Source organism: Castanea sativa, chromosome 1, assembly GCF_040712315.1.
Source record: "Castanea sativa cultivar Marrone di Chiusa Pesio chromosome 1, ASM4071231v1".
NCBI classification, from domain to species: domain Eukaryota; kingdom Viridiplantae; phylum Streptophyta; class Magnoliopsida; order Fagales; family Fagaceae; genus Castanea; species Castanea sativa.
This window is the reverse complement of record NC_134013.1, coordinates 28,710,436-28,729,908: the sequence shown is the minus strand read 5'-3', so window position 1 is coordinate 28,729,908 and position 19,473 is coordinate 28,710,436. Positions and strand designations below refer to the sequence as shown.

Below are 19,473 nucleotides of genomic sequence, written 5' to 3'. Positions count from 1 at the left end.
CCAAGTTTAATACTTAGTTTTAAGCTTGTTTAATAGATGAGCCAAACCCAAGTGAAAAAAAAATTGTGAGCAAGTTTGCGAACAAAAAGACTTGATAAAAAACAACACGAGCCTAGACTCGTTCATGCCTGGTAATAAACTTGACATGAGATTGAAAAATAAACTTGTATCTCACAAATAATTTAATTAATTAGGATTTGAGACCATTTGTTAAAACCAAACGAGCTTGATAACATGCTTAATATGGGCTTGATAATATATTTGTATTGGATCTTGAAATTAAGAGCTTGATATTGAACTCAAGCTCGACTTGAGTAGTGAATCAAGTCGATCTAAGTTGAGTTCAAACTTTTGGACTTTTGGATGAATTCTAATATTTTTCTAGATTTTGAACATTTTTTTTTTATACAAATTTTACTCTAACCTAATCTAAATGTATATGAGTGTGAAGTTTCCTCTTAGAGACTTGAACCTCGGCCTTTACTCCCACACTTCACAAATACTTATACTTATAGATTTTGAACATTTTATTTTTGTTGTCAAGCTCAAGTAGCCAACTCAACAAAACCTCGTTGGGATAGGCTTGCAATTGCAAACAAACAATCACTTGCCCAACCCTTTACCTAAACGCCGTCGTTTTCGTATTATACTCCTTCGCCCACACAGAGAGACAAAGGTATAATCGCAATTCACAGAGCCAAAGTTTGCTTTCTTCTGGTTCTTCTAATCTCTGACCTATATATAAATTATAAATCGGAAAGCCATTATAGGGAGGTGGTGAAGAAAATGACGGAGGTGGCGAGCTCAGTGGTGCACGAGGTCCTGGGCCAGAGGGCTCAGGACGTGGATGAACCTATCATCGACTACATCATCAATGTTCTCGCCGACGACGACTTCGACTTCGGCCTCGAAGGTGAGGGCGCTTTCGACGCCGTCGGCGAGCTTCTAGTCGCCGCCGGATGTGTCTCCGACTTCAACGAGTGTCGCTCGGTTAGTTCTCTCTCTCTCATTTCTTTTGAAGGATTTTCGCTTTTGCTATGTTTGGTTTCTCGGAAAGTGTGGGAAATGATGAGAATCTATAGGTTTTATGATGATCAGATTTTGAATTATTTACTCTTTTATGGTTGTTAGGATTTCACACATTATAAGAAACTATTAGGTTTTATGATTATCGGATTTCACACATCGTTCGACTCATTTTTGCTTTTGGTCCGTTTGGTTGCTCAGAAAGTGTACGAAAGAGCAAGGAAATTGGATTTAGGGATATTGAATCTCTGTGTGTTTAATCTTTTGCTATTGGTTCGTTTGGTTGAGAAAGATAAAGAGATTATAGGTTTATGGATTTGCTCAGCAGAGTGTAATCTCTCTCTTTTGTGTCTGTTTGGTTGCCGTAGTAGAGAAGGAAATGAAAAAAAATTGAATGGTGAAATGTTGGATTACTCATGATTTTTGCTGCTAAGGGCTGTCTGTTGCTTTTGGCCAAGTTTGGTTGCTAGGAAATTGCAGGAAGATGAAATGTTCTTTTGCTTGGTTTTGGGTCAGGGTGGCATGATTTTCTGAATACTATGTCCTGTTGCTTGATTTCTCAGACGGAAATAGGGGATTACTTTGATCATAATTGTATGGTTGTCCTTGCTGTGGGTCTTAATTTTACTTTTGAGCATGCTATTCAACGCCTGATTCTGCGGGCAATTTTGTCCCTATAGTTTTTCCATGAAACTGAATTGTTGCTTTTAATTTGAATTTTTGGCTCTATATTTTTTTTTTTTCGCTAAGTCAAAATTTTGTTATTAAGTGCAGTTAAGACTAAGACTATGCCTTTTTGTTTCTAGTATGGAATAATTGAATTTTTATGATTCAGATTTCTAGGTTATTTTTTCATTGTCTAAGTTTTCTTAGCAGCTATATGAAAATAAAACTTATTGTCACAGTTGTTCTGTTCAGCCCATGAAGAAGTTTTATAATTTTCTTTGCCATTCGATATTTTGATTTAACTTTTGTGGAAGTTTTTGATAGGTTTGCAGCACACTGTGCGAAAAATTTGGAAAGCATGGGCTGGTCAAAGATAAACCAGTCATGCGAAGCCTTGCAGCACCATTAAGAATGAATGATGGAATGGATGAGGAGGAAGCGCCAAAGAAGAAACCTGAGCCAATAGAAGGTCCTGTGCTAACAGAACGTGACAAAGCAAAGATGGAAAGAAAAAAGAGGAAGGACGAACGCCAAAGAGAGGTAAAAATTTAATATTAAGATACAATTATGTTGATCCAACTATTCTTGATGATTTATTGGCAATGGCTGGGTTTGGTATTATCTAGGCAGAGTTTTGGCCACATTGTTTAGCCTTGTTGACACAAATTGCGTTATTAGTTTTGCACTTGTTCTAAGTTTTGTCTCCTTAATTATCCAGTCAGAATTCCAAATGCATTTAGCAGAAATGGAAGCAACCCGGGCGGGGATGCCTGTTGTTTGTGTAAATCATGATAGTGGTGGTGGATCGACTGTCAAGGACATCCATATGGAGAACTTTAATATCTCTGTGGGTGGTCGTGATCTCATTGTGGATGGTACAGTCACACTGTCATTTGGAAGACACTATGGTGAGTTCTCTTTTGCTCCCTCACAACTCTTGCTGTCAATCTTAAGAGAAAAGAAGGAAACCAAAATAGAGTTATATATACATATATGCTAGTATCTTAGTTATTGCTAACTTATTTGAAATTATGTTAGCATATATATACATACATACATACATACACACATATATATATATATATAGAGAGAGAGAGAGAGAGAGAGAGAGAGAGAGAGAGAGAGAGAGAGAGAGAGAGAGAGAGCTGGTGTAGCACTTACACCTTTTCTACACCACTAGATTTAATAAATACTAACGGTTAAGAATCAATTTGTGGCCATGCCAATATTCTAAAATTAATGATTTAAGAGCATTAACTCACTCCTCCTTTATCTTCTTCCTCCTGTTTCTCTCGCTTTCTCTCTCATAAATGGCTACCCTTGTACTGTTATACGTATTACCATACCTCACCAAACCTACCAAGCAGAGAAAGCAGATATTTCATGATTCCTCCCACTATATTTTTTTTTCCCTTTTTCTATTGTCTTTTCTTTTTTCTCATTTTTTCGATTTGTCAAATGGTGGAAGATTAGTTTGAAAAAAAAAAAAAGAGTTCAGAGTTTTGTTTTAAAGTATGCTAATGTGTGGAGTAATTTGGATGATTCGCAATTGTAAAAAAGGAAAGTAATTAAACATGGTGCATTTTTTAAACCAGAAATCATAATTAAATAAAAAAAATTTAAAAAGAGCAAAGATAGATGGGTTTCAGCGTGAATAGGACCAGAACTTTACCTCAATTTTAGAGCACATCCAATAATGCAAGTCAACTTCTCTCTTGCCCAATTCTCAGTTGGAGAATAAGGAAAACAAAGAAAAAACAAAAATGATGTCCCCAGATCTCACAATTTAAATTGATCTGAATGGGATGTGTAGTTGAACTCAGGAAAAATGGTTGCAGCAGGAACTAGAACATGGGATAAAGCTGGGAATTTGATACAGGTGACTGTGAAGGAGAAATTAAAAGATTCATCTTTTCTTTGAATGGTAATGACCATCTCAAATGGATTAATCCTGTGTAAACCAGTTGCAGGAACTGTGGACTTAAGAAAGATAAGGAGATAAGAGAGGGGAGGGTATCTGTGTGTGGATAAACGAGACTTAAGATAGAGCACCTGGAATTTTAGGAAATAAAAAAGATTTATGACATGGTTGCTGCTTTCTTTTTTAACCGTTAGATCTAATTAGATCCAATGGCGTAAAAAAGGTGTAACTCTTAAGAGTTACACCAGTTCTATCTTGAAGCCATCTTATATATATATACTCTCCGGAGTCACAACTGCACATTGATTCTGTTGGTTCTTTATAGTGGTATTGGGTATGGGTTGGCCAATTGCCCATTTTTTTTTTGTGTTGGGGGGGGGGGGGGGGGGGGGGCTGATAAAGTTAGTTCCAGCTTACCTTTGGTTGCATGATAGTTTTCTTCTGTATTGTTATTGCCAGTTAGTGTATTGCTAAGATCAGTTTACAGTCACTCTTGAAGAGTTGACGTTTTTCCTCTGAGATTATAAGATTGTTTTGAGTTTCTAAGATCTTGTCCAAGGAAGATTAACACAGTTGCTCTTTGTTTTGAAGATTTTTTAGGCCCTGTTTGATGGAAAACATTTGGGCTATTACCTTTTAAGTTGATATCTCAATATCAATTGTTGTGATGGTGTTTTAAGCATAATTATTAGAATTGTGACTGAATTGTAGGATAGTACTATCCTACAATCCCTCTTTATCCAAATGATCCAGATCATGAGGATTGGTGGAGGAGTAGGATCGGAGGTCAGAGCAGGATCAGTGGGATCCCACTGATACTATCGTCCACACCTTTGTGGGCTTCTTCTTTGGCTTCGGGCTAAATAAATTTTGGACTATGTTAACTAGGTTTTACTTATTCGGGTGATTTTAGCTCAAATACAACCCATTAAACGTTTCTTAAACAAAAAAGAGTCATGGATCAGATCATCTTTAGCCGATCATGGGATCTCACCTCATTTTTCATCTTTGGTCTTCTGCCTCCACAGTGCAACTTCTCCAGTTTTAGTTGATTGGGTTTTAGCTATGCTTTTCTTCTTCTTACATATTTGTAATTACAGCCAAATTTTTTTTGCTAATGGGTTTGGTCAAAATTCTTTAATTCAGAGTCGATTCTTTTGTGGGTTTGGGATAATTCAATGTTTATAGTCAAATGCATGTAGAATATAAGCTTATTTACATGTGGGTTTATGAGTTTTCTACTTTTCTAAAGTTTCTTTATGGTGACTGCACAATTTTTTAAAGTTTGAACTTTTATTTAATTGGCTCAATAATTTGTGCAATATTTTTTCTGGCTCCTTTAGGCTTCATTTGAGTGTTCATAAGGGAAGGGAGTGGAATGAAATTGAATGATCATAAGGGAATGGAATGTATTGAAGTAAGGGAAATGAATGGAATTGAGTAACCTTGATTGAATGTTTTAAAATAAAAGAATAGAAAAGAATGAAAATGAATGGAATGTAAGTAATCTTGTTTGGGAATAATATAGAGGGAATGGAATGGAATCATTTTATGACAATATTACTATTAGACTCCTATTTAAAATAAAAGGTTTAATATATAGGGGTATTTTGGGAGTTTTAGTAAAAAATTCATTAGATCTAATTTCATTCCGTCCAATTCCTCCCAATTTCAGGAGGAATAAAAATTTGAGATTTTAAGGGAATAGAGAGGAATGAGTGTTCTCTTCTACCAATTCTATTCCCTCCCATTTAAATTCCCAAACAAGGGAATGAACTTTCTATTCCTTCCATTAAAACTCCCAAATAAGGGAAGGGAAGAATATTCTAAAATTATTCTTTTCATTCATTTTCATTTCCTCCTATCAAACGAGGGCTTAGGTCCTCGTTGGATTAATATATAGGTGCTCACAAATTGGGTTATTCTGCTATTTTCCATTGATTTTTTGTTGTTTTTTTTCCCTCATATGAATCTATTTTAGTCCAATTTTTCTTATAAATTTGGTTTGGCATGTAGTTAATTTGAAATATGTTTTCCTTTGCTTATGCATTGGTAACTTGGCACTTTGTTGGTAACTAATGACCTTTTGGCTAATTTTTTTTTTCCTAAAAAACCATAGATAATTTAGTTAATAGAAATGCAGTCGTATAAAGTATACTTTTGGACTTATCAAAAACAGAAGTATACTCTTCTTGTTTTTATTTTTATTTTTAAAGTATATCAATTTATATCTACATTTCTATTAACTAATTTTTTTTGTAAAAAAAGTTGACATTGTTCAATGTAGTCATATAAAGTGCCTATCAAAAAATGTTGTTATATATAGGCGGAAAGTGGTTATTGTGGATTGGTGTTGTATGTGTAAGAGGAATGGGGGGACTATTGATCACCTACTAATACATTGCCCAGTAGCCCAAGAGTTATGGAATATGGTGTGCTCACTTTTTGGGGTATGCTGGGTCATGCCACGTGGTGTTGTGGATCTCTTAGCAAGTTGGTTAGGTAAGTTTCACAAACACAAAACTAAGGTGCTTTGGAGTATGATCTGTCATTGTCTTATGTGGGTCATTTGGAGGGTAAGGAATTTACGCACCTTTGAAGGGAGTGAAAAGTTGATTAATGAGTTGAAGCATCTCTTCTTCCAAATTTTGTTTTACTGGACAAATGCTTTGGGTGTTTTTCCTTTTAACTCTCTGCTTGATATGCTTGATTTTTGTACTTTTTTGTTATTATTATTATTTTTCTGTTTTGCCTCTTAGCATACTGCCTGTGTGCTTTGTTTTTCCTTGTAATTTCTTTTAACAATTTTCAATGAAGTTTATTACTAATTAAAAAAAAGGTAGTTATATAAAGTATAAAAATACTCTATATTGAATTTGAAATTTTTTTATGGATAGTTTAATGATTATTTAACATACATAATTATTACCAATCTTCTTTAACCTTTTTCTTTAATAAAAAATCGGATCTTACGATCCTCGATCTGATCTGTAAAGCCACTCCAATTCTACTTAGGATTCCGATTTTAACAACCTTAGTTTTAAGTTCTTTTAATTAACTTTTCTTCCTAATGTTATTAACTTAAGTTGTCTTATTCATGATCTTGTAACTTTAGTGAAGTTTACCAACAAAAAATCATGTAAATTAGTGTTCCATTAGTGTGATTTATGTTTATAATTTCTTTCCCATCTAATTTATCTTAGCATTACAACCCTAATTCTGATACTTATCATGATATGGATGCTTTAAAAGGATGAAAATATCATGATTCATGAGACAGACATCTCGGAACATTTCTGAGGCGTGTACAAATCAGAATCTATTTCAATATTTTGAGACAAATTTTACAAGAGAAAAAGAAAGGAAAAAGAAATTTAAGACAAATTCAAAATTGTTCAGATTCAGTTATTGAAATAAGAAAAGAGAAATATACTTGTAAATAAATATTTGATGTGCTTACAACCTTTGGAAACTGTATTTGAAGTAATATATATCTGTTGGATTGCAACTAGTTTCTTAACTCTCTGAGTTTGTCTTACATTTTTTCTAGGTGTAATAATTATTGAGCTGTTAACACTTCAATTTTGATGCAGGCCTTGTTGGAAGAAATGGCACTGGGAAAACAACTTTCCTTAGATACATGGCTATGCATGCCATTGATGGTATCCCTGATAATTGTCAGATACTGCATGTGGAGCAAGAGGTGGTTGGTGATAGTACAACTGCATTGCAGTGTGTTCTTAACACTGATATTGAGAGAACCCAGCTTTTGGAAGAAGAAGTTCGTTTAATTGCCCAGCAGGTTGAATACATACTGTTTCAATTTCAAGACCTGCATTAGTTCTGATTTTTATCTTTATAACTGCTGTTTCTTTGTTGCTCTGTTTGCATTGAGGTTTTGTTCTCCTGTAGTGGACCTACTGAAAATATTGTGGTTGTCTTGAAGAGAGAATCGGAGTTAGAGGATGCAACCAGAAAGAGCAATGGGGAACTGAATGGGGTGATGGACAAAGATGTTACGGCACAAAGGCTTGAGGAGATATACAAAAGGCTTGATGCAATTGATGCTTATTCTGCAGAGTCACGTGCAGCCACAATTCTTGCGGTCAGTTCACAAATCTTTTGCAATTATCATTGGCTTTGTTTTTTTTTTGGGGATGAGTAACGCATTCATTGAATTAGAGGTGTGTGGCCCACAATTAAACTATAAAGTTACATTGATCAATCAAATCTAATAATTAAGTTTGAAAAAAGAAAATAATCCTGACGTGTCCATGCAATTATCATTGATTTTAAAAAAATTTCCAGATTGACCTAAGCTTGAACTAATAGCTGGGCATTTGGAGCTGGCTTCAGCCCTACCAGAATAGAAAAAGACAACTTTTTATCTTATTATATATGTTAATGAGTAAATATGAATTACCATTTATAAAATAATCAAAGAGACTGAAACTTGATACAATAGTTCCAATTATTCCTCTGATTGGGTCATTGGCTAAAGCGAAATTTTGTAACGCAGTAGGGCATGTTTTGGACAAACAATATTTCTTTTTTTACTTAGCCCCTTCTCAGTGAAAGAGCAAATAAAAAAAAAAATGATATGATTCAACCTCAAACCCACTTAAATGTAGCGGATAACAGCAGCGCCCGACAATTAATGTGTATTCAAATCATAGGATTTAGTAATTGACGATATGCAAGGTGAAAATTGAAACCAGGCGAGTACAGTAGGTTAAATATATGTATAGACAATGAAATTATGAAAAAGTAGTGGGATGTGGGGTGCATAGTTGCTGTATGTGCCTGGATGAGAGAGAGAAGAGTTGGATCAAGCCATTGTTGCTGAACTGTGGTGACCAGATGAATCACTTGATCTTGTCTTTCCATTAAAATCTTATGGTTGCCAGGTCTGCTAACACCTGATTAGTAAATGACCAGGAAGATCCTACCTTTTGGTAGATTAAAGATGCCATTCAAATTCAAATGGCTCACTAGGTAATTGGGAAGCAATAAGTACATGTGTGTTTGTGTCCGTGTCCATGTCCATTCTGGTGTGTTTTAAATTTTTAATTTATGAATTATTCTCCTATACAAACCTATAAAAAAAAAAGTTATTCTCCCAAACAAGCTGGTTACTCAAACTTCTGTTTTGGTATATTATCAAGACCATCAGCTCTTTTTGTCTGAGATACTATAATTTTTGTATATACTATTTCAGGGCCTCAGTTTCTCTCCAGAGATGCAGCAGAAGGCTACAAAAGCTTTTTCTGGAGGATGGAGAATGCGAATTGCTCTTGCTCGTGCACTGTTTATAGAGCCCGATTTATTGCTACTAGATGAACCCACAGTGCGTTCTGTGTTATGTTTCCCTTTCACAATATTTATTCTGTTCTGTTGGATTTGGGGCATTCTTTTTAGTTAAATTTAATTATTTTTATTTCAGAACCATCTTGATCTTCATGCGGTTCTATGGCTGGAAACTTACCTGACGAAATGGCCAAAAACATTCATAGTTGTTTCTCATGCAAGAGAATTCTTGAACACGGTAGTACACCAGCACACATTGTTTCTTCTCATATTAAGATATTTTTATAATTAGTTAATCTGTTGATTCTGTGTAACTTGTATCATATAATTGTTTGAGGTGTCTCATTTTGGCATCACTATATTCCCAGGTAGTCACAGATATTCTTCATCTACAAGGGCAAAAATTGACTGCGTACAAGGGGAATTATGATACGTTTGAGAGGACACGGGAGGAACAGCTTAAGAACAAACAGAAAGCATTTGAGGCAAATGAACGCTCCAGATCTCATATGCAGGTATTTTCCCTACTCTGATGATATCTATATATGTATTTGTGCTTGTTGGGCTTTGTTTGTAGGTATGTATCTGTGATTGTGAAGTTTTAATGATGTGTATAATTATTAGATCAAGTTCAAGTTATTCTTTTGTATCCATCTTACTATTTCCATGTGCCTCTTATTGCTTTGTGTTGATTAGAGCTAGCTTTGTACTTCTCGGGTAGTCAGTCTATGTTTATTTTTGAACAAACAGTTTACATTTGTGATTTTTGTTTTATATAGCTCTCTATTCTGTTACTCTGTAAATGGACCTAATTATTAGTTCAAGAGACATTCACTTGTCTAAAAGATGCATCACCACCATATTACCATGTCATGGCCAGTTGATTGCCAACTTAACCTTCTGACAGGCGTTCACCTTGATTTTTGCTTAAGTTGGAAAAATTTTCAGAATACACTGCATCAAATTTCCCATTTATAGCCCATTGTTGCTCTCTCCCTCCCTCCCTCCTGTGTTTTCAAAATTCGAGTAGCCATTGATTGACTTGAAAATTATTTTCTTTTCTGGCAGGCCTTCATTGACAAGTTCCGTTACAATGCAAAGAGGGCATCTCTTGTGCAGTCAAGAATTAAGGTACTTATTATCATTACAATTATCCTGTCCCTCTTAAATCAAATTCTGACTCCTTTTTTTTCTTTTACTTTATTTTGTTGGGCCTGATGCATGTCACTCAAACGGTTTCAAAAGTTGTTTTTCATAATTTCCTTATGTTTCTTAGTCCATTCATCTTGGTTTTATGCTTTTTGTGTCTTAAAGAATTTACATGTCTACGTTCTTTCTGTTGGATTCTTCAGGCATTGGATCGGATGGGTCATGTGGATGAAGTTGTCAATGACCCTGAGTATGCACACCTGTCCTTTTATAGTCAATTTTTACTGATGCATGTAGAATCAATCTTTGTATGAGTTTGCTCTATATCTCTTTGTAGTTTTGTGTGCTTAAAACTTATTCAACATTTTTTGTCTGCAGCTATAAATTTGAGTTCCCAACTCCAGATGACAGACCTGGCCCTCCTATAATAAGCTTCAGGTTTGCTCAGCTCATGTCGCAAAGTATTGAATTTCTGTTTTAAGTGATAACTCTCTGGGTTGTGGATTGCCTACTATGTAATTATTGTCCACATTAAATCCTTTGATTCAATATAGTTGAAGTATTTTAAAGATTAACTTTAGACTATATAGAAAGTTTGTTATATAACCTTTGAAGATTGCCACTTACTTAGATAGAATTCTTGTTGAATTGTTTTGATGTTTCTCCAATATCATTGCAGTGACGCATCATTTGGTTATCCTGGAGGGCCCTTACTGTTTAAGAATTTGAATTTTGGAATTGATTTAGACAGCCGCATTGCAAGTAGGCATGCTAATCCTAATGAATGCTTCTATTTCTTCTCTTGTACCTCATCTGTTTATGCGTTTTATGGGTTATTTTAATGGTATTGTTATTTATTATTATAATTTGTGGTGGAAGATGAAAATGCCATTCTGATGGTTCTCTCTCTCTCTCTCTCTCTCTCTCCTTTTGGTGATACCTTATCTTTTGGTACATGTAGAGTTTGATATAATTATGATAAATTAGGGCCTTCAGTACAATGAAAAGTGCATCATTTTTCTGCTATGTTGTTAATTCACTTTCTATATTGGTTGTTTGACAAGTCACTTTCTTTGATTGGTTTTCCAATTTGTTATGCAGTGGTTGGCCCAAATGGTATTGGCAAATCAACTATACTCAAACTAATTTCAGGGGAACTACAACCAAGCATGGGGACTGTTTTCCGTTCTGCTAAGGTACCTTACACACCTTTTCTTTTATCACCAGTAGTAAATGCCAATCTTAAATTCTACTAACTTCACGTTACAAATAACATATAACAGCATTACTCATCAAAAGTGATGGTAATAAAAAAAGGTCACAAATAGGATCTTTCCATGTATCCGTAATCCATGTTGCTTTACTAAAGTTTTATTTGATTTGATTTTTGTTATAAACAGTTGTGTTCTTCTCATCTTTATTACATTTTTTTAATGCAGAGAATTCCCTATATTCCTTTCTGCAACTTCTTGCAAGATTGCAGTTAAGTTTATCTGCCTATATCTAACGGGGACTAATGTTTTTTCTACAGGTTCGAATTGCTGTTTTTAGTCAGCACCATGTGGATGGGCTTGACTTAACTTCAAATCCTCTTTTGTACATGATGCGCTGCTACCCAGTGAGTTCTCAGTAAGCTTTATTTTTTTGGGAGCACTTTAGTTGTTTCCCTATGTGGGGGAGGGGGGGTTTTTTGTGGATAATTTTTGGGTATGGGAAGATTTACATCCTGAATATTTCATCTTATTGCATCCTTCCCTATGGGGGTGTTTGAATTTTTGGGTATGGGATGGGTTTCTTGGAAAATTGTGATATTAGATTTTAATGTCCATTACAGGGGTCTCCAATCTAAGAAAAACTATAGTAAATTGCTTTCTTGCTCTAGTCTCTATGAATTAAGCAAGAGGCTTAAGGTTACAAAATGAATTGTATTATCCAAGGGCAAAATTTTCTTTTGTTAGTGTTGTGCAATAGACGTTAGGTTTAGATTTATACTGTAGAGTCTCTCCTTTTTCTTTTTCTTTTTTTGGTTTTTTTTTTGGGGGGGGTGGGGGGGGGGGGTGTATTGTAAGGTAAGTAGTTTGTGAGGTTTATTCCAGACTAAGCTCAAGATTGAATTTGGGTGGGTCTCTGGTGGGTTTTGATCAACCCTTGATATGCTTTAGAGTTCCTATAGAAATCATCTTTTTGTTGGTTCTTGCTATTCAGAATATCAATGCTTGCAATCTTAAGATCAAATTTCTTATTTAAAGTTTTTTTTCTTGCAGGGTGTGCCTGAACAGAAGCTCCGATCTCACTTGGGTTCTTTAGGTGTTACTGGAAATCTTGCACTTCAGCCAATGTACACGTTGTCTGGTATCTTTTCTTTTTCTATCTTTGTTTTTAAGATAGATGCTATAGTAATGACGGGACTTGAACTTCTAGATCTTAGATTTGACTTTGACCTCAAGTAGGTCTAACTACTGGTTGATTAAATTGAAGACCTGCAAAACGAGCATGTGAACTTAATGCAGATTTTGGATGTTGGTCACAGAGCTAATCTCAACCATGTCCTTTACCATTATTCCCTAAATACTAACTTCTGTAATTGATCTGAATGAAATATTAGGTGGTCAGAAAAGCAGAGTTGCATTTGCTAAGATAACTTTTAAGAAACCACACATTCTATTGCTTGATGAGCCATCCAATCATCTGGTAAGTCAACGTCTCTTTCTTAACCTGATTTGTCTTTTCTATTCTTCAGAGAAATATGTCATTAACAAGGTATAATGAAATTGTGATGATCCTACATGTAAAAAAGCATGAAAACTTTGTTTTCCAGAAATTGGTTTTCTTTGAGATAAGTGGAATTTGTTGGCACGTTTTTGTAAAGGGGGAAGTTAATATAGGAAGAAATCCCAAGGATTTTGCTGTTGGATAACCTTTCCAGCAAAAGGAGATTAATGCTTTAGTTAATGAAATTTGCAATTTTTCTGATCTGTTTTGTGAACTTCCGTGTTTTCTTCGTGGTAAATAAGCTAGCTACTTATCTCTTGTTCATATATCATTCAAGCGATCAACTATTAAATGCCCTGAATCACATTTTAATGGTGGTATATCTCACTGAACAGCATATTATGCACATTTTCTTGACTTGAATTTCTATTGTAACAATTGAGGCCTCATAAAGCAAATGCAGTTATTCTGGATTCCAACTTTTGGATCATACGAAAATTCCAACAGCTGACTGGGGATTTGTTTTTTTAAATGAACTGTAGGATTTGGATGCAGTGGAAGCACTAATTCAGGGTCTTGTTTTGTTTCAAGGAGGCATTCTCATGGTAATATACATCTGCCCTTCATGACTCCCATTTGCAACTTCTAAATTGTTTAATAAGAAAATATGAATTTTGCTTTTCTATCTTTCTTGTGGGTGTAAATTCTATGTTTGATTGCTTGCTTACAGGTTAGCCACGATGAGCACTTAATATCTGGTAGTGTAGAGGAGCTATGGGCGGTATCCGAAGGAAAGGTGACACCATTCCATGGCACATTCCAGGATTACAAGAAGATGCTGCAGTCATAGAAAAACTTGTCCAAATCAATCTTTTTTGAGATGTAGTCCTTTAATTGATTGCAGCAAACTGTAGGGATGTGAACACGTTCCAAAAATTGTAGAAACGATTTTGAAGTTTGTCCCAGTCGTCTAGTTGGGAATCTATAAAGAGAAATTATGCTAAAAGAATGAGAGATGAAGTAGGTAACTGGCTAGTGTATTTTGAATGTACAATATAATTATATTGGCTTCAATTTTCAATGAATTGCATACCCATGTACTTGATACATTATTTTTCATCAATAAAACTTATTATTTATCTAAAAAAAAAATCTCATCATTGCATAAGATGAAAAATGGGCAGAAGAGCATGCTAAAATAAAACTTTTATAATTTGTGTTTGCAGTTCCAAGCGCAGTTAGTATTATATGGAATGGAATATATATGGTACAAAATAAGTATTTGTTTTATGCGGTTTAGGATTTGAAAAAAAAAGTATTCTAAAAATGACATAAAAACAGAAATGAAAAAAAAAAAAATTATGTACAAGTAAAGTACAAATTTGGAAAAAAAAAATTGACAAGAAAAGAATGGTTATATATGTTAAGTTATTTCTTTTATTATATTCCAATTTAGTAGTGTATTTATTATATTTTAATATAATTGAGCACATAATATATTTAAGATTTTTTTTATAAAAAAAAATGCTATGTTTTTAAGCAAAATACATTACAAGTGAATGAATGAGACGGGATTTAATATAGCAAAAATAATTTAATCTCATTTATTATCATCTCTTTTTTTATAATTTAAAATAATTTTATTGTGTTTTTTAATTTAAAATTTAATCTACGTACATATTGTGTATGGCAATAAGTGCAATCATTTAAATCGTAGAAAAATATTAATAGATAAAAAAAATACTATAATTAAATTATGAAAACGTTGCTGCTATACATATATATATGAAACATGGAGTTTAAAAGGTGACCATTTCATTGATGCTTAAAAAAGAAACTCTAACTCTATTGTCAATGAAAGTATCGAATTCAATTAAGTTAAAATGTTTTTGCAAAGTATAATAGTTATCTCTACGCCCTAGTGTTATTCCCATGAGTCTCTCATCTATTCTCATTTGATTAGAGTAGAAGATCGAGTCAAAAGAATAAATTTAGAGAAATATCCAATCACACATTTAATTTTGCAGCTTATTGAGTTGTGGGACTGGGACTGGATTGGAGTTGTGCCCATTATTGACTTTTACGATCCACCGCTTCTTTTCAATCTCTCATAATTGTACAAATGAAGAAATTGTAAATGATTATGGGAATGGTTGTGTTTGCAGTATCATTCCCAAGCCAAAAAAGAAAGAAAAAAATTTAAATGGAATGGATATAGAATTGGTTGATGTACTGGACTGTAAAGTGAAGCTAATTTTTAAATTTTTTTTTTTTAAGAGCATATATCATGCTCTAATTTTTTTTTAAGCCGGACCTTCTACCTCCCGAACTTACAAACTCCTCCATTCCATTCCTGATTCCACCCTCTCCCGCCTAAACCATTCTCAAATCCCAATCGTCCTTTATCCAAGATCCAACGGCCGATATTCAAATTCCCCCATACGATCCGCGTGCTGGTTATATCAACCAATCAGAGCTCACCTCTTGGCATTCAGTTCTCTGTAACTAACAACCCATCCCCAAACCGCCAAAACTAACAAACCCCTCTACCCCACACTATATAAATCCCTTCCCATTAATTCTCTCAATTTTTTTTTCTCACAGTCACAACACAAACACAGAAATATTACCAATTCTCTCGAATTGCTTTTGAAGCAGAGCAATGGCTGGTGTGAATGAAAGGGTGTACACAGCGTGCCTGCCTCACGAAGAAGACACTGGTCCCGTGACCCCAGTGTGCACCTACAACTACATAGGTGAAGTCCTCCATATTTACGTTGAAGCTGCAGGGGCCACTCCTCTAAACACCAATGTCCGCGTCTCCAATGTAGCGCCGTATGAACTGACTGTCAACGCCGTCGTACAACGTCCCAACAGGGGAGACCGCCACTACCGCGCCTTACTTCCGATGCCGCGCCTTTTCTACCTACCCCGCCGATACTTTTCCAGGAGTGTTTCCAATGGCCTCATCCATGTCTGCTTTCCTTTCCAACTACTCCCTAACACGTTTCAAATTCCGCAATACATCTGCAATTAAAGGTATCCATCGTTCTTATCATTTGAAAGATTTAATAAGCACAAATAATTAATCAAAATTCAGTGTTGTTCTTGCAGAGGACAAGCTTTTTTTCCATGTAATTAAAGTTTGTGTCTTTTTCTTTTTAGGTTACTGGCCGGTTTGTCGTCTTTGATTTACTAATCTTGCTCACGTTTTATAAACACTTGAATGTGCTCTGCCCTGTTGTGCATAAGAATAACATATTAGACTGCTCTGGTTAAAATTAAGGAATGCCATTTTATGTATAAGATATTGACTACAGACGTGTCTTTTCAAATTGGAGTAGTTTCTTTCACTTTTTTTTAGTACATCCAAGAAAGCTAATTAGCTGCTGACTGTTCTCCATGTTAGGCACCTATGAGCAGCAGCTTGGCTTAATGCGATCCAGATACAGATGGTGCATCCATCATGAGGAGAATATACAGTTACAACAGCAGTGACCAGTTTATTAGTAAAGTTTTGTATAATTTTTGTAATTGAAGTTTTAGAGTCATGTGCTTATTAATTGATTTTGTCATGTGCTTAATTGTTGATTAGTTAGAAGCCATGTGGTTAACAGTTAGTTAGTTAGACTATCAGATCAGTGTAGCCAGCTGGCAGTTAGTGTTAGTCAGTTAGTTGTGTCCAAGGATTGTAAGAGGCATGCAATGAGAATTCAGTCTGTTTGATCTTAATCCTATTCTTCTCTAATCCCTTTATTTTCTCTCAACTCTAGTATTAATAATTATATTGGCTTCAATTTTCAATGAATTAAGCATACCCATGTACTTGATGCAATTTTTTTTTCATCAATAAAACTTATTATTTATCTAAAAAAATCTCATCACTGCATAAGATGAAAAATGGGCAGAAGAGCATGCTACAATAAAACTTTTATAAATTTTTTTGGCAGTTCCAAGCATAGTTAGTATTATATGGAATGGAATATATATGGTACAAAATACGTATGTTTTATTCTGTTTAGGATTTGAAAAATACATATTTTAAAAATATGACATAAGAAACATTAATGAAAAAAATAATAATTATGTACAGTATAGTACAGATTTGAACAAAAAATTTGACAATAAAAAAACAATTATATATGTTAAGATATTTCTTTTATTATATTTCAATATAAAAAAGTTCAGATATGGTTTTAAGCAAACACATTACAAGTGAATGATTAAGATGAGGTTTAATATAGCAAAAATAAAAAAAGTATTTTATTATCTCATATTTATTATTATTTACAATGCTTTTATTGTGTTTTGTTTCTTTGAAATTTAACATACATACATATTGTGTATGATACGATGCAATCATTTACATCGTAGAAAAAACTTACTAATAAAAAATTCATATTACAATCAAAGTGTAAGCGCACAATTGCACCTGGACCCAAGAATAGTTATGGGCTCAGGCCCAATGAGCCTTAAACAATAAGAATTTGTAGAGTGTGGGCTTGAAACCCAGGTTAGAAGTATATGAGGATTAAATGACAAACTAAAGATTGCAAGTAATTGAAAACAACAAGGAATATTGTAACTGGGCCTCCTCGGACGTAAGCCGAGAGCTGTTCTTATATTATATCTCTCCCTTTGTCTTTTGTCTTTTTAGGTTACAAAAAGTTCCGTCCTGTTTCTGTTTCAGGTCCCTCCTTAAATACTCCTCTTTTTAATACGTTATCCACGTGTTGCCCCAATTCCTCCCTTAGCCTAGATATTTCTTTTCTTAGTGCCTTTGAACAGTAACTAGAAGTTTCCCTTCCACTGTTCAAGTGTCACCTCCCCATTAATGCGGCCAGGGTGGTAGGTGCAGGGTCTTTAATGTGGAAGTAGCAGCCTTTATTTTTGACATTTCTTCAACACCGGTGCTTCCGGGGCATTCTGAGGTTCACCCCCTTTAACCATTGGTCTTGACCGTGCCATTCCCTAACCTGTACCATGAAGTCCCGGGTTCTTTGGTGTCAGTCCGAGGGGAAAAGCATCCTCGGCTCGGTCCTCGGATCCTCGGCGTATGGGCCGACCTAGAGTATCAACAAGCCCTAAACCCAAGAGTAGGTCGGCCTTCCTTAGCGAGGCCCAATGGCCCATATCCCTATTAAGATATTTTTACTCCCCACACAAAGTATAATGTTAATATATATATATATATATATATATATATGGAATTAAAAAATTAATTTTGATAATTTCATTGATGCTTATAAAAAAACTCTATTGCCAATGAAAGTATTGAATTTAATTACGTTAAAATATTTTTGTACAAGAATTATAGTCAGCCCTACACCTTTATGTCATTCCCATGAGTCTCTCGTCCATTTTGATCATTGCAAGAGAGCAAGTATAAATTTAGATACAACCAATTGTATATCTAATTTCACAATTTATTGATTTGTGCAATTGTAATTAGTGGACATATTTTTTACCTACTATTAACTTTTGCGATCCACTACTTTTCATCGATCACTCACAATCGCGCAAGCAAGAGAAGGAGTATGGGAATTGTTGTGTCAGTAATATTGTTCAAGCCAAAATAGAAAAAAAAAACATTAGATTCAAGAATAATCAAGCTTGAATGCTATCTAGTATCTACCATATCAACATTAGTTATATAAAAAAATGTCAGTATATATTTTATATATCTAATTACAAAAAACACATTTTTCATAATAATTTTATTTCATACAATAAACACTAGTTTTTAAAAATCTATACCTAATTGTATATGTAATTATGATTATGGTATAATAATAAGTTTATTTACTAATTTTTCCTTTTTCGCTGTCACCTAAGCTAAGCTAAGTTCACAAGAGATTAAAAATTCAATCCAAGCCAAGCTAGGTTTACAAGAAATTAAATTTAATCTGAACCTGAACCTGGTGTAAAAGGTTTTGTTTGTACCTCCAATAATAACATGACAATCGTGAGTCTAACTCACAATTTCAAAATTGAGAAAGTGAGTTAAACTTGTGATTTTAGTGTTATTTAATACTGGTGTCAGTTGTGTGTACACACACTATTGTGTAATAAGTTTTACCCCAACATGACATACTAGAATTTCATATAAAGAAAAATAAAGTATGATATACAATCACATCTTCATAATTACATATATGTGCATTTGGGATTAAATTATAAGTCAGCTTATTACCTTTTCTGCCCCACAGTTTGCAGGTCTCACAATTTTTTTTTTTCTTGGTAGTTTATTTTTTGCGGATCTCACTTTTATGTTTTTTTTTTGAAAAATTCAATACAATTAACTTAATGCGGGTTCCATGGTATGGTTTTTCTGAAAATGCCAATCACTTTTTACTTATTGCAGATCCCATTTTATTTTATTTTTTTGCTACAGTATGTTAAAAAAAATAGACAAATTGTTTTGAAATGAACACACAATATAATAAAAATGAAAAAATTTGAGTACAATACTTTGTGTATTCCTTAGATTCCCCCCACTTAAATTTTTAGCAATGTGGACCGTTAAATCAGCACAATGCATTAAATGGCCAAGGATATCCTCCATTCCATTTCGCCTTCTCCCGCCTAAAACAATCTCAAGTCTTAAAGACGTAGAATAGACTGCCATGGCCTATGTAAATTGCAATACCATGGTGTTGTAAAACTTCTGATATGCTTTAATTTTCATCAAT

At 34.2% G+C, this 19,473-nt stretch overlaps 1 protein-coding gene across 1 annotated transcript; it reads left to right on the top strand.

Moving 5' to 3' along the window:
- Positions 1-589: 589 nt before the first annotated feature.
- LOC142610253 (ABC transporter F family member 3) lies at positions 590-13,866 on the top strand. The gene is made up of 18 exons (XM_075782023.1): positions 590-990; positions 2,017-2,232; positions 2,411-2,600; positions 7,207-7,415; positions 7,560-7,718; positions 8,832-8,960; positions 9,057-9,158; positions 9,289-9,435; positions 9,989-10,051; positions 10,273-10,319; positions 10,448-10,507; positions 10,749-10,831; positions 11,171-11,265; positions 11,601-11,687; positions 12,334-12,421; positions 12,675-12,760; positions 13,324-13,386; positions 13,512-13,866. The coding sequence occupies exons 1-18, from the start codon at positions 787-789 to the stop codon at positions 13,629-13,631; spliced, it is 2,148 nt and encodes a 715-aa protein (XP_075638138.1). The 5' UTR covers positions 590-786; the 3' UTR covers positions 13,632-13,866.
- Positions 13,867-19,473: the final 5,607 nt, after the last annotated feature.

Coding starts and splice junctions, on each gene's coding strand:
- LOC142610253 (XM_075782023.1), top strand. CDS start 787: ATGACGGAGGTGGCGAGCTCAGTGGTGCACGAGGTCCTGGGCCAGAGG. Junction 10,508..10,748: donor CCTCCTATAATAAGCTTCAG/GTTTGCTCAGCT, acceptor ATATCATTGCAG/TGACGCATCATTTGGTTATC. Junction 13,387..13,511: donor TTCAAGGAGGCATTCTCATG/GTAATATACATC, acceptor GCTTGCTTACAG/GTTAGCCACGATGAGCACTT.